Source organism: Scardinius erythrophthalmus (genome assembly GCF_964197995.2).
Source record: "Scardinius erythrophthalmus genome assembly, chromosome: 18".
Classification (NCBI taxonomy): Eukaryota; Metazoa; Chordata; class Actinopteri; order Cypriniformes; family Leuciscidae; genus Scardinius; species Scardinius erythrophthalmus.
In genome coordinates, this window is record NC_138238.1 from 18918475 (window position 1) to 18932007 (window position 13533).

The window sequence follows — 13533 nt, forward strand, 5'->3', positions numbered from 1 at the left end:
CATGGAAATTCACACAATTTGGATTTTTGATCCAATAAAATATTTTATAGATTTGCAACTAGTAAAACAATTACTACAGAAATGTTTGACTTAATTTGTATTAATAAAATCTTTAATCCTAAAGATTTTTATAATTTTTTTGATTTGTTTTCCATGACTGGGGGAACCACTACTCTATCACACTTTCTGAGAGTTGTCAGCATTTTAATTTAATTTGTCCATAACCTTGTGTTTCAGATGTCAGACAATCTGTTGCTGTTCACCCCAGAGCAGAAGGAGAGAGTGAGACCATCAATGTGTGAACGTGACCTGATCATGTTCACTCCTCCCACAAACAAATAAAAGCACATCCACTCTTTGAATGTTTAATTTTTTTGCTTTATTAAATTAGATTCCTTTTGATACTTGTTCATCTATTTGCTACTCACTTTTTGTACTTTATAATGAGTGTATTTATATACAGCAATACTTTTTCTATGCAGTTTTGATCTCAGAAAATATTAAGGCTTTCAAATGTCAAAATTGTTGTGCACATTAATAAAATCATTAGAAAAAAAACAATGCACTTCCATTCTTCCAATTTACTTTTTTCTTATTCCCGCTGGTGACTGACTGTTTTGAAATGAGACAGATCATAGGGGTCATAGAAGTGGGCGAGTGATTAACATTATTGTTTGGAACCTCTTTCTAATAAAACATGGGCTTAAAAAAAATACTATTTTAAAATACCTTGTCAGCATCTGAAAGAGAAATTCTGTTCTTTATTCACTTTTTTTTGCACGTAATTTATTCTGTAAATGTGTTTCCATCGTCCTCAATTGGGCGCATAAATTGTGTATTGGTTTTTTTTTTTTTTTTTTTTTTTGCAATATCCTGCCGTCAATGCACCAAAAACCAAGGGCTGAATCTGAAATCGCACCCTAAACCCTCATTCACTATTCCCTACGTTACTCCATTAATAGGCTACTTACTGTTCACTTGAAAAAGTGAATAAATACGAATGAGCAAATTCAAACAGGCGTTGAGCGTAAATCGGTTGTAGGCTACACTGAATGAGTGCACTCAATAACGTTCACTATGGTCTTGAACACCAACTAAATGGCTGTCCCTAAATGGCTCTCTTTGAGGGTAGGGGGTGATTTCGGATTAAGCCATGGTATGTCGATTTGGCGAACTCGGATGACATCATAAAATCTTGCTCCCTCGACGTGACGACAAGTGTGTGAGGTGATGAATCACATAGCTTTGATCATAACCCAGCAAATTAGACAGTTATAGACCACTGTTATAAGAATTAAGGACTTTCAAGTAGCCTTCTTCACACATTTTTTTCTCCAGCACTTGCATAATCACGTTTTAAATTATCAGCTGCACTTTTGAACTATATGACAAATATAAAAAACACATTTTTAATTTAACAACCTTCAATTATTTGCTTTTCTCTTTTAATAATCAATTACAAATTATATGTTACCCGTAGTAATAACTCTGTCAAGCCTGAAAATGCATAAATGCCTCATTCCTGCAGATTTTGACTTTTTCATATTCCCAATTTGCGTCTAGAGTCTAGACTCTAGAACAGGGGTGTCCAATCCTGCTCCTGGAGGGCCATTGTCCTGCAAAGTTTAGCTCCAACCTCAATTAAACACACCTGAACCAGCTAATCAGTGTCTCTAGAAACTTCCAGGCATGTATGTCCAGGCATTTTTATGTACTTTGGACATCCCTGCTCTACAGGGATGGGCAACTTCAGTCCTGGAGGGCCACTGTCCTGCAGGGTTTAGCTCCAACCCTGATAAAACTCACCTGCCTGTAGTTTTCTAATAATCCTAAGACGCCGATTAGCTTGTTCAGGTGTGTTTGAGTAGGGTTGGAGCTAAACTCTGCAGGACAGTGGCCCTCCAGGACCACAGTTGCCCATCCCTGCTCTAGAAGTTGTCATGGGCTGCGTTCGAAACCGCATACTCAATGAGTAGGTACTTAATTTCAATGAGTACTTACTTAACGAGCGCTAAAAGAGTAGATACTTTATAGCCAGATCTCGTTGAGTATGAATGAGAACCGGACATCTGCCATGTTGACGTTATCATGTGACCTACGACGCGTTATCACAAGCGCAACAACTTAAAAGATTTGAACGACACGCTTAATTAATCTGTCTGTAAATATCATGATATTGATTAAACTTGCTCATTTTGTGGTCTTTTTGAAGAAACTGCTGCCCATTTATTTTGTGAGTACATTTAGGGTTGATTTAAGTTCTTATATTTAACCCTACTAATGTGACCCACCGTTTTATCCTTAACGATATTTATTTTTATTACGAAATCCCAAAATTGTCATCTCTTGAATATGTTGTTAATTTCTTTATTTTATATCCAAACATTTTCATCCATAAGCAAAAGTGGCTTACTGCTTTGTTTTCCTCTTTTTCTTGTTAAATTTAACTCTCGTTTCATCCCTCAGGCCTATAAATAACAGAAAATGCTTTTTTTTTTAAATGTATTATATAATTAATTATTTAAGAAAATAAATATTGATATTCAACCTTATAGGTTTTTTCCTGTGTATAAAATATCATAATATGTTTGCAAACCCATGATTGATATATATATATATATATATACATACATAGCCTACATGATATACCTCATAACATCAGTAACTCGACAGCCCTACCTAGAACGGTTTTCCTCAGCGTTTGTAATGTCTGCACAAAGGGAGATTCACCTTTGGAGAAAACTGTTGATTTTATACTCGAAAAATTTAAGTATCATTATTAAAAATTAATATTACCCCAGAATGAATTGCATTGCTATTCCAGCCCCAAAACATACAATAATAACAACGATAAATGCTGATCAATTAATTATATTACTTTTTACTGTAAATTATATAATTCAATAAAACAAACAAAATGTAATGTATGTCATTTGAAATAGCTATGCATGAATACACTCTAGATGTGTATATAGTGAACATCTACATTTTCATTCAAACAATAAATAAAGCATTAATTAATTGTATTTTATTTACTGACAACAATGAGAAATATTAATAAATTAGTAAAAGAATGAATCAAAGTCACCATCACACAATAAACAAATGCATATACAAGTCAACACATGAAACAAAGCTTTATTAAAACTACAGTCAATCATGTACCAGTATGTAGGCTACAGGCGCTGAACCACATCCTTCTGCCATCTCAACACAGCGGTTCCCATTCTGCGGCTCTGATGAATCAGCTGACCGCCAGAGGTGAGCCGTGCCTTCGTGCCGGAGGTTGTTGCGTGATGTGTTGTGCTTCACAATCTGAGGCAATAGAGCTTTTTTTCCACAAATGCCGCCACATCATCTTTCCTTGCAGGTCCTGCTCCACCACAAAAGCTGTGCAGCAAATGCACAGAAATCAAGAATCAGAAAAGTGCTGTAATAGCTCTGTTTGAAACTACAATAATTAAAATAAACTACAACTTAATATTTAAATAGTTGTTGTATTCATTTCTGTAATGTCACAGAGCCTTTGATTGTAGCATTCAGCTTCATGAGCCACTCTCCACCGGATAAACACACATCTGTTCATCTGTCCCTGTAACATCCAGACCAGACTCACATTACCTCTGTGATTTATGAGCTCAACACTACATTTACATGTTGAGGTTGTTTTAACTTTTTATCCTACATAAATGTTCCTTAATTTATCAACAGTACTAATGGACAAATAAAATAGATAACTTATGTTTAGTTACTTTATAGATTTGTTCTACATAATAGCACACATACATCACTCAGAGATGCCTATTTCATATCTATATTAGACGTAGTAATCTGCAATTCTTATAGAAGATTTTCTTGCCAGATATTAAATAGACATTTAGTAATTGTATTTAAGATGTATACGGTTTAAAATGTATGCAAATCCACTTTGGAGACGTATGTGTCCTTACTGGAGCTTCTCTGTTAGCTACATAATAAAATGTGATTTACAGCAAAATCACAAATATAGCGTCTTTACATCTTCAACAATTCAACAGTTTATTGTACAGTAGTTCAACACATGCGATCATTTGATTTGTAATACTCACATTTGAAAACAGTCTCGTCCGTCATCCTTTCCGTCACGTTCGAGTATGACCTATCCTTCTTCTTCTTTTTTATGACGTATCCTCTCGCGTGGCCTCCTGGGATAGAAGAGTATCCATCGTTGAGCACTCAAAAATCTGGGCGGAAGCGAGTAAGCCATCCGGGAACTTCTCGCCTACTCTTTTATGAATACTGATGTTTCGAACGTACTGCTTCCTTCACGTACTGTTTTCGCCTACTATATAGTAGGAAAGTAGGCATATTCGAACGCACTTAAGTCCGAATCTCGCGATAATTAGTACGTCACCCAGGTAATTCTCGCCTACTCTTTTGGATTCATACATACTTTTTCGCTCGCCTACTCTTTTTCCCATACTAAATAGTAGGGAAGTATGCGGTTTCGAACGCAGCCATGGACTCTCCAGGCCCTCCCCTCCCTACGCGCACACACACACACACACACACACACACACACACACACACACACACACACACACACACACACACACACACAGTGCTCCCCCTCCCCTGATTAATCACACACACCTGCTCATTGTCTCACCCGGCCAGCACCTCTGCTACATAAGGACACTCACTCAATTTTCTTTTTCTGATCGCTCAAACTGCTCCTGCAAGTGAGTTTAAACTTATCTCTGTTGATCTCCTTCCAAGTCTTCTTGTTTATTGAGTTTCTATCAGTGTTATTCTTTCCTACATGTTTTACTCACCTGTGTAACTATTATCATGCTTCACCAGTTTCCTGTGTACTACGTGCCTGCCATACTTGCCAGGTATATGTTCACCCAGGGGCGGGTTTACCTTTTTAGGGGCCCCAAGTAAGGATCTCTGGCCCCTACACATTTTATGCTGAATTGCACTACATGGAATAGAAATAGAAAGTGAAACATTTTTTACTTTAAACTGCATAACAAAAATGTTCTACACTTTGGTAGGCCCTTGCTCCCATACACTTTAAAATATAAACCTTGGTTTTGGAGTCATCAATCTTAATTTTGTTCAATATTCAAAATTACACCGTTCATTTCGCTATGAGAAAATAAACCTCTTGGTTTTAGCTTGAACAACTGTCATCTTATTGTGAAATCTGATATTCCGATTCTCAAATATGTGTTAGTGATTGTAGCCTATTTTGCCTAGTTTGCTCTTCAGCGCAGAGAATCAGAGTTGTCGGATTTACAACGCGCAAATTCAACGACTTGACTTGACTTGCTTTTCACAAAATTGACTTGGACTTGCTTGAGACTTGAAGGTTAAGACTTGAGACTTGCTTGTGACTTGCACATGTGACTTACTCCCACCTCTGGCCTATACGATGTAGCCTATTATTTCTAACATGAATAAAACAGTCAAATTGGTTCTAAATTCCGCTTCCATAGACGCAGGGGCGGAGTGGCAATCGGGAGAGTCGGGACTTTTCCCGGTGGGCCGGTAGTGTTTTGAGGCCGCGGAGGGCCGGTCTGATAATAGTTATACATTGCGAGTTATTTTAGCAACACCCGTCTGGCGGCCTGATGTGCGGCCGCTTCTCGCTGGTCAAACTGTGCAGCCTCTCTGCTCAACACAGTATATAAAAGTGCTCAACCCGTTCGGCAGGTCCAACCATGTCTATAGGATTTTCAAAAACATAGGGGGGTCAGTGAGCGGCCCCTCCCAAAATCGGGTCGGCCTTTGATGTAAAAAGCCGCCGAACACCTCTTTTTCCTCGTCACGTCTTGGAAGTCTAACGTCCGTAAGAGTGAGTTAAATGATGGAAAGGCAAAAAAGAAAACTTATCTTGTTATTTCGAGATATTAAGACGTTATTTCAACATAATATCTCGTTATTTCGACATAATAAGTCGTTATTTCGACATAATAAGGGGGCATTCTAATCTGCATTAAGCTAGCCTACATTAAGCGTTCTTAGGCCTAATGGTTTTCTATGGGAGGAAATTGCTTAACGTGTAATTAAACGTTGCGTTCATATTCTGGGCTCATCTGATTTTTAGTAGGCTACATGGCATTTTTATGATTTTAGTATCATAATGATTAATAAATGCACGCACAATTATCCGTGAACTTGATTTGAACAAACGCCTTTCAACTTGTGCAAAATTCAGAATTAAATGAATGTGCAGCAATTTGCACAAATAGAGAGTCTGTAGGCCTATTGTAGCCATTAAATAAGCGCATTTAGTTTCATATTTGTTAAAATATATAATGTCATTTCTTTTCCATTTATGTTTATTTATGAAAAGTGAACAGCACGAATAAGATATGATGCCTATCAAGAGACAGAGGGTCAGACAGACATGATTTTGACCATTTCATTCAGTTTTGTTTTGTAGAAAACCTTTCATTAAAGTGAATTTCGTTTTGTATAAATTGTATCTTAATTTTAATCATTTTTTAAATAATAATAAGCAAATATAACAAACAGACAATATAGCCTAATCATGGAGGCGCCCGCGCGGTCAATTGCATTGCACGTTAACTGAGCGCATCTCATCCGAACTAAATTAAAGGGATAGTTCACTTTGAAATAAATTTTTGATATGTTTTAGCTTACCTCAAGGGCATCCAAGATGTAGGTGTCTTTTTTTCCACAGTAGTTTCAATTTTGATATTTTTAGGTCAATCCGTTCTTGTCTGTCAGTCATATAATGCAGGTCTATGGTCACGGTCTCAAAACACAAGCACAGAGTCCAAATTAAAACAATTCCCCATCGTCCAAATGAAACAATTCCCCATCATAAGTACACACTGATGGCCTAAGACACGAAACGAGCGGTTTGTGTGAGAAAACGAACAGTATTTATATCGTTTTTAGCTCTTGAAAACAGCACACGTCCAAATGGTCTGACGGCGCGGGCGGCTATAGATGTATACATAGATGTCGCATTGGCTACGGTTTCGTTCCAATGAACTGCAGTAGTGAAGGCGACATCTAGTGTATACATCTATACCCGCATAGATATATACACTAGATGTCGCTTTGCTACGGTTTTGTTCCAATGAACTGCAATAGCCAAGGCGACATCTATACATCTATAACTGCCCGCGCCGTCAGATCATTTGGACGGTGTGCTGTTTTCAAGAGCTAAAAACGATATAAATACTGTTCGTTTTCTCACACAAACCGCTCGTTTCGTGTCTTAGGCCATCAATGTGTACTTATGATGGGGAATTGTTTCATTTGGACGATGGGGAATTGTTTTAATTTGGACTCTGTGCTTGTGTTTTGAGACAGTGACCACAGACCTGCATTATGACTGACAGACAAGAACGGTTTGACCTAAAAATATCAAAATTGAAACTACTGCGGAAACAAAGACACCTACATCTTGGATGCCCTTGAGGTAAGCTAAAACATATCAAAAAATTATTTCAAAGTGAACTATCCCTTTAACGAAACTCAGTGTATGCCTCACACAGACATGCGAAACACATCAAATACACAAAGCTTGAAATAACTTTAAACGAAATAATTCAAAACGAAAAGAAAAAGGCTTGCCTACTCTCTGATTACGTAATCATGCATTTCTCTAGGCGCGTTCACTATATATGGCGATCGTCAACTTCATCTTTGCAGCCGACACCCGACACTGTCAGAAAACACTAATTTATTACTAAAAATCAATGCACGCGTTACCGGATTTACAAATGCACATCTTGCTTGTTGCACGCACATAAATGTTGAAATAACGAAATATTATGTTGAAATAACCTTATTAATAAGCTACTAATAGCCTACATCTTTTAGAATATTTGATTGAATGCTGAATGTTGCGCTTGTTCAATTTAATAAAATTAAAACTTTAATTGTGATCATTAAAATAATTGAATATTAAATATTTAGTGGCCAAGTTTTGCTCAATTATTATTTGTATAACTGCGCAGCTCCCCCGTCAATGATCTAGCACCCCTCAGCACAAGCGTTAAAAAATCTGGCGCTGAGAAGGTCAGACTCAAAAATTATGGAGGAGGAGGCAGTGAAATGCTCCAAAATAACAGACATGTTCCGGGCATCAACAAGCAAAGATACTACAGGTGAAATAAACTGAAGCACATGTTGCCTAAAGCCGCGTTTCCACCGCAGGAACTTTCCCCAGGAACTAGGAACTTTGGGCTGGTACTCGATGTGTTTACACCGCAGGAACCAGGGTCTAAATGAAGTTCCGGGTAAATATTTCCCCCTCCGATAGTCCCTGCTCACGAGGTAGTACTTTTTCAAAGTTCAGGAACTTTCAGGGGTGGGACTTGTGCGCTGCACAAGCTGATTGGTTGTGTTCACGCCGCATTTTGGTTGGATGACTCCACGCAGCATTTTCTTTATTTTTAACCTCCCTTTTAAAAAGTGGCTTCATGCAGTAAAGTTGTCTGTCTGCAAATATGGAATTTAATAAAAAAAACTGGGGGACTGGCGACGAGTTTCAGGCTTTATTATTTGGGTATTTGTGGAAGAGGAAACTTTCTGCGCGTTCGTCACAGCCATCTCACGGCCAATGTCCGCAATAGCTGATAACATACAATTTTATATCTAACGTTAGCATTACGAGCTCTGAACACGCTTTATCAGTGCTCGTCTCTTTTATGCCACAGCTTTTAATATTAAGTCATTATGTTTACACATTGTCATCTATTGCAAGGCAAACCATGTTACAAATTTACTATAACAGGATTGAAATAGCGCATTGAGGTGTAACAAACAACTATTTACAAGACTGTCACTATTTATGATTGATAGACGGGGTTCAGGCTTTTTTTAAGAGTATTTACGCAAAAGGAAATTTTTGCGCGTTATTCCCAGTCATCTCACAACGTACCTTGTCTTAATTTTATACGCATACAAGCTTTCTGAACACGCTTTAGTATCAGTGCTCGTCTATTTTGTTATGTTAATTACCTCGTTAGTAAACCAATAACTGCAACACAGTTTGAATCTCCTCCAAACTTATAAATGTGGCGCTCAAAACTGATTACTGTCCGTCGCAGACTGGGAGGAGCAGTTGCGCGCAGTTTACCTTCCCGGTACTTTAGACCGCGGTGTAAACGCAGAAAGCAACCGGTCTGGGGCAAAAAAGGTTCCTGGGAAAAAAGTTCCTGGGACAAATTGTTCCGGGTAATTTCGGTGGAAAAGCGGCTAAAGCTAGGCACAGATGGGAATTAGCACCAGCTATGCAGCCAGCCAGCCAAAAGCTTGTGTAATTTGAAAGTAGCAGTGGTAAATATGAGACAAATAAAAAGTTTACTATTGAGTGACTATCTAGGCTACTAGTGGCAGATTTCCTAGTTTTAAAACGAGTAACCTCCCTTGGCTGCTGCTGCTATGTTAAGTGTATACAGATTATGTTAACACTAGCAGAAGCTAACGAGCAAGGTGTCGTGTCACCGTGAAAATGCCATAGACCCTTTTCAACAGGGTGATGATGACACGTTTTAACGGTCATCATCCGCATAAATCCTGGAAAGTTTTTTTTAATATTTTCAATTGAAAAAAATATGTATTTACATTTAACACTATTTTATATTATATTAACTTTAATAAAATTACAAAAAAAAAACGAGTTAATGCTGCTGTGAGGGTTTCTAATGCTGCGTCTGTGGGAGTGATGACAAAGTGACTTATATTTCTCTCTTCTGAGTTCTTCTGACTGCCGTTATCCATCTCTCGCAATTTTTTTACTCTTTTAGAAAGTTGTGAAAAAACTATAGAGGAACAAAAAAAATCTATTTAATATTCTCTCATTCACTGCTATATTTTTTAGCAAAGGTTTTTTTTTTTTTTTTTTTTTTTTTACCACCGAGGGCCGGTGGTCTACGAAATTTCCCGGTAGATTTTTTGGTCCCACTCCGCCCCTGCATAGACGTGTGTTTTATAAATGATTATTTTTATTTATTTTTTGGTATTACGTGTATTTAAATGAAACCTAAATTAAACGTTGTTTTGATGGGGAAAAAATTGCCCAGTCGTATAACAATACCGCGGTCCGTCTCAGACTCAGCGGCAGCGCCAAAGCGCGCACGCCGATTTGGTTCGTGTTAGTTCACCCAAAGATGAAAAGGCCATACTTTACTCTGCTCAACCTCATGTCGTTCCAAACCCATATGACTCGTGCATTTTCGGGACACAAATGTGAAGAGACCTATTGTAATGAAATCTGGGAGATTTCTGTCCCTCCACTAAAAGTCTATTCACCCATAACTGCTCGATTTATGATTCTTAATGAACGTTTGGAAGCGTCAGTTTAATTCGAGACGCGATTGCTTTAAATGATGAGCAGATTTAATTTAGACTTATTCACATATAAACATTGATCACCGAACAATGTTTGCAGAATTGTAAATTTGGTCACGGAAACAATGTTTAAGTGTAATTAAGTTCAAAAAGCGCTGCTGTAACAGCGGTCATCAACTGATTTATGTGCTTGGCCAGCAGGGGCCCCCTCAAACCTGCGGGGCCCGGAGATCAAGCTCTCAATGGATGCGTCCAGCACAGACTGTATAAAACAAGGTCAAGCATTATGGCTACCCAAGACCAAGCAGCCAAAACAAAGACCGCTAATGGTTAATATCGTATTTTAGACCCCACATTTCTTTTTTTTTTTTTTTTTTTGCATGTTACCTTTGTTTAAATAAATCTATATAGGCCTAACTGCAGTAAGTATGTGCTGCAACTTTTACCTTTGGATTTCTGTAGACACAGTTTGAAATGTAAATTTGAAATGTGTATTTAAAAAAAAAAAATTCAATATTTATGTATAGGCTACTTCTGTTATTACAGCCTGTAGTTGACATATATATATACTGTTCCAACGAAACCTGCTTGTTTAACTTCTCTGGTTTTCATATTAGCAAATGTGAATCATTGATCGATCAAACTGAAATGGTTTCACTATACTGTTTGTCTTGACGTGAACTGTGATGCATTCATGCTGTTATTAAACGCTGTTATTGTGTTTGTACAGTTGAGGCCGTGTCGACCACCAGAGCTCCAACCAAGAACAACTGCAAAGCTCTGACTTCCATCAAAACCAGAACAGCTACAGGTAAAGTGTAGTTCTAGTAAAGTATAGTTGCCAATGTTAACATGTTCATATTTGCTCAAGTTTGACCGTCATAATAATTTTTAAAGTCTCATGTTCGCCCAGGCTGCGCTTATACAAAAATACAATAAAAATCGGTTGGTATAAATCTTCAGAATGGTCCTTCAGGAATCATTGTAATATAGACCTTATTCACAGCAGCGTCATCTTTGATTTGGGAATGAAAGCGAGGCTGTGAGGGACAGACATGCATCTCTTCAATGGGCTGTAGCCTACTGTTATTTAATGTGTTTTTGGATTGTTCTGTTCATGAAACACTGGAAAAATATCTTTCCAAGAAGTTTCAGTTGACAAACTCCCGACAATATAAGCTGTGGAGAATTGTAAGTAATCTAGGAGCTTTATACAACTTTTTACAGCGGATGCCATTGGAAACACGGCAAGTCTATCCCTCACAGCCTCACTTTCATACCTGTAATGGCGCTGCTCTGAATAAGGTCTATACTGTTTTGGTGCTCAAAACATTTATCACTGTTAAATACAGTTGTACTGCCTAATATTTTGTGGAAATTGTGAAACCTTTTATTTTGGATTCTTTGAATTAAAAAGTTCAAAACAGGAACACTGTTTTTGTTGCCTTGTCATGTCTAGTTTTGAATTCCTTTTTGAAGCTTTCCCACTGTCATGTGACTCCCTACCCCTCTTTTTTTATTTTTTTTATTTGCTCCTTAGTATTTGTGTCATGCCCTGATAGGGTTCATTGTTCACAGGTGTTCTTTGTTACTAGTCCTTGTGTATTTCAGCCCTCATGTTTGCCTGGTTATTTTGTTGGGTATTCTGTAACATAGCTGATGTCGAGCAGATGAAGACAATGACGTAGCGAACCCAAGTGCAGATTATTTGTGAAAATCCAAGAACATGAAACAGACTATGAACAAAATCCAAAGTGAAAAATCATTAACGGGAATAAAACGTATTAAAGTTGTCTCATGTGCCAGGTCTTTGTTAATACGTTTTATTCCCGTTAATGATTTTTCACTTTGGATTTTGTTCATAGTCTGTTTCATGTTCTTGAATTTTCACAAATAATCTGCTCTTGGGTTCGCTACGTCATTGTCTTCATCTGCTCGACATCAGCTATGTTACAGAATACCCAACAAAATAACCTGGCAAACGTGAGGGCTGAAATACACAAGGACTAATCACAAAAGGGACACATGTAAACAAAACCAATGAACCAATAAGGACAAGTATGGAGCACATGGAAAAAAATCACATGAGGGGTAATGGAGTCGCATGACAAAACCAGACAAAAACCTTGAGTCTTGTCACCATTTTCAATTTCACAAGCTAATACTATCCCAATTTGATTTTTTTTATTTTTTAAACTCAAGCTAACTGAAGATAATATCGTTCCTTAGTTTGATTAGGCTTTTCACCTGGAAGGTGGCAAACTCGCTTCAGAGACCATGTCCTCTTGTGGTTCCTCTTGGGAGGAAGGACTGAGCATAGACTCTGGAATGCATTCCTCAAGCTGAGGTTCCGAAGAATATACCGCAAGATGCTCGGACTGGATGGGAAAGTCTCGTGATTGGTCTACTGGACTTTTTCTGCTGCATTACTGATCTCTTGTTGGATGTGAGGTACAGGTGGAGCTTGTAACAAAAAAACAAGTAAAGTTCAAAGTAATGGTTTCACTGGGCTTTCCACCTGGAAGAAGCCTCCATGGAACACCACAGTCTGTGTGGCGGCAGGGGCCGCAGGAACAGAATCTGCATCGTCCTGGATGTTGTGTGACGTCTCAGAAGCTTTCTGTTCAGCCTGCTTGGCTCTCATGGCAGCCTTCACAGCAGCCAGTCGACTCTTCACTGCAGCGCTGGCACCTCCACCTGCTCCGGCCTTCCCTCCTACGGCAGGAGGCTTCTGTAGAAGAAAAGGACGGGATATGAGAATTACACGCTTCACATTTGAAATGCAAGATTATTAAAGGATGGTGCTAATAATGTGGTTTACTTTGGCCACTCTTTTTCTGACGACAGGCCTGACTTCCTCTTTCCAATCCCTTGCTTCTGCCTCTTTCAAGGAATTAAACTTCTTGTTAACATCTTCCACCTTTAAAAATAAATAAATCTACTTTAAACAAGAGTTTGACGTTCTTTGAGCCTTTTTCTTTGAGCAGAACTTCCTGAATTATCTAATCTTGTTTTAAACTGACGAAGTTGTTCTTTGTGGTGTTTTTTTTTTTTTTTTTTTTTTTTTTTTTTTTTTTAATATCCATATGTCTGACTCCACCAATAGTTGTGCCTCTGAGTTTGTAAATAACACATTATTTTAACTTCAAACTAGATGTATAGGGACAAACACATAATCGCGGTCTTACTTTGGACCTTGTTTTTACTTTA

At 37.9% G+C, this 13533-nt stretch overlaps 1 protein-coding gene and 1 long non-coding RNA gene across 4 annotated transcripts in view; both read left to right on the top strand.

The window, feature by feature from the left end:
* The window catches only part of dlgap5 (discs, large homolog-associated protein 5), a 35457-nt gene that overhangs the window by 11686 nt on the left and 10238 nt on the right, over positions 1-13533 (top strand). Inside the window, exon 19 of one of the 3 annotated variants that reach the window (XM_081392504.1) lies at positions 238-550. The exons of 1 other annotated variant lie outside the window; for it this stretch is intronic. In XM_081392504.1, the coding sequence (XP_081248630.1) occupies positions 238-302 (65 nt within the window). In that variant the 3' untranslated portion in view covers positions 303-550. Of the gene's footprint in view, positions 1-237; positions 552-13533 lie in introns of those variants that run through there. One more of the 3 variants, XM_081392503.1, reaches the window with a different exon arrangement.
* On the top strand, positions 4497-13268 carry LOC308706700. Its single transcript, XR_014032075.1, has 3 exons — positions 4497-4721; positions 11054-11134; positions 12553-13268. It is a non-coding gene; the product is annotated as an uncharacterized lncRNA (long non-coding RNA).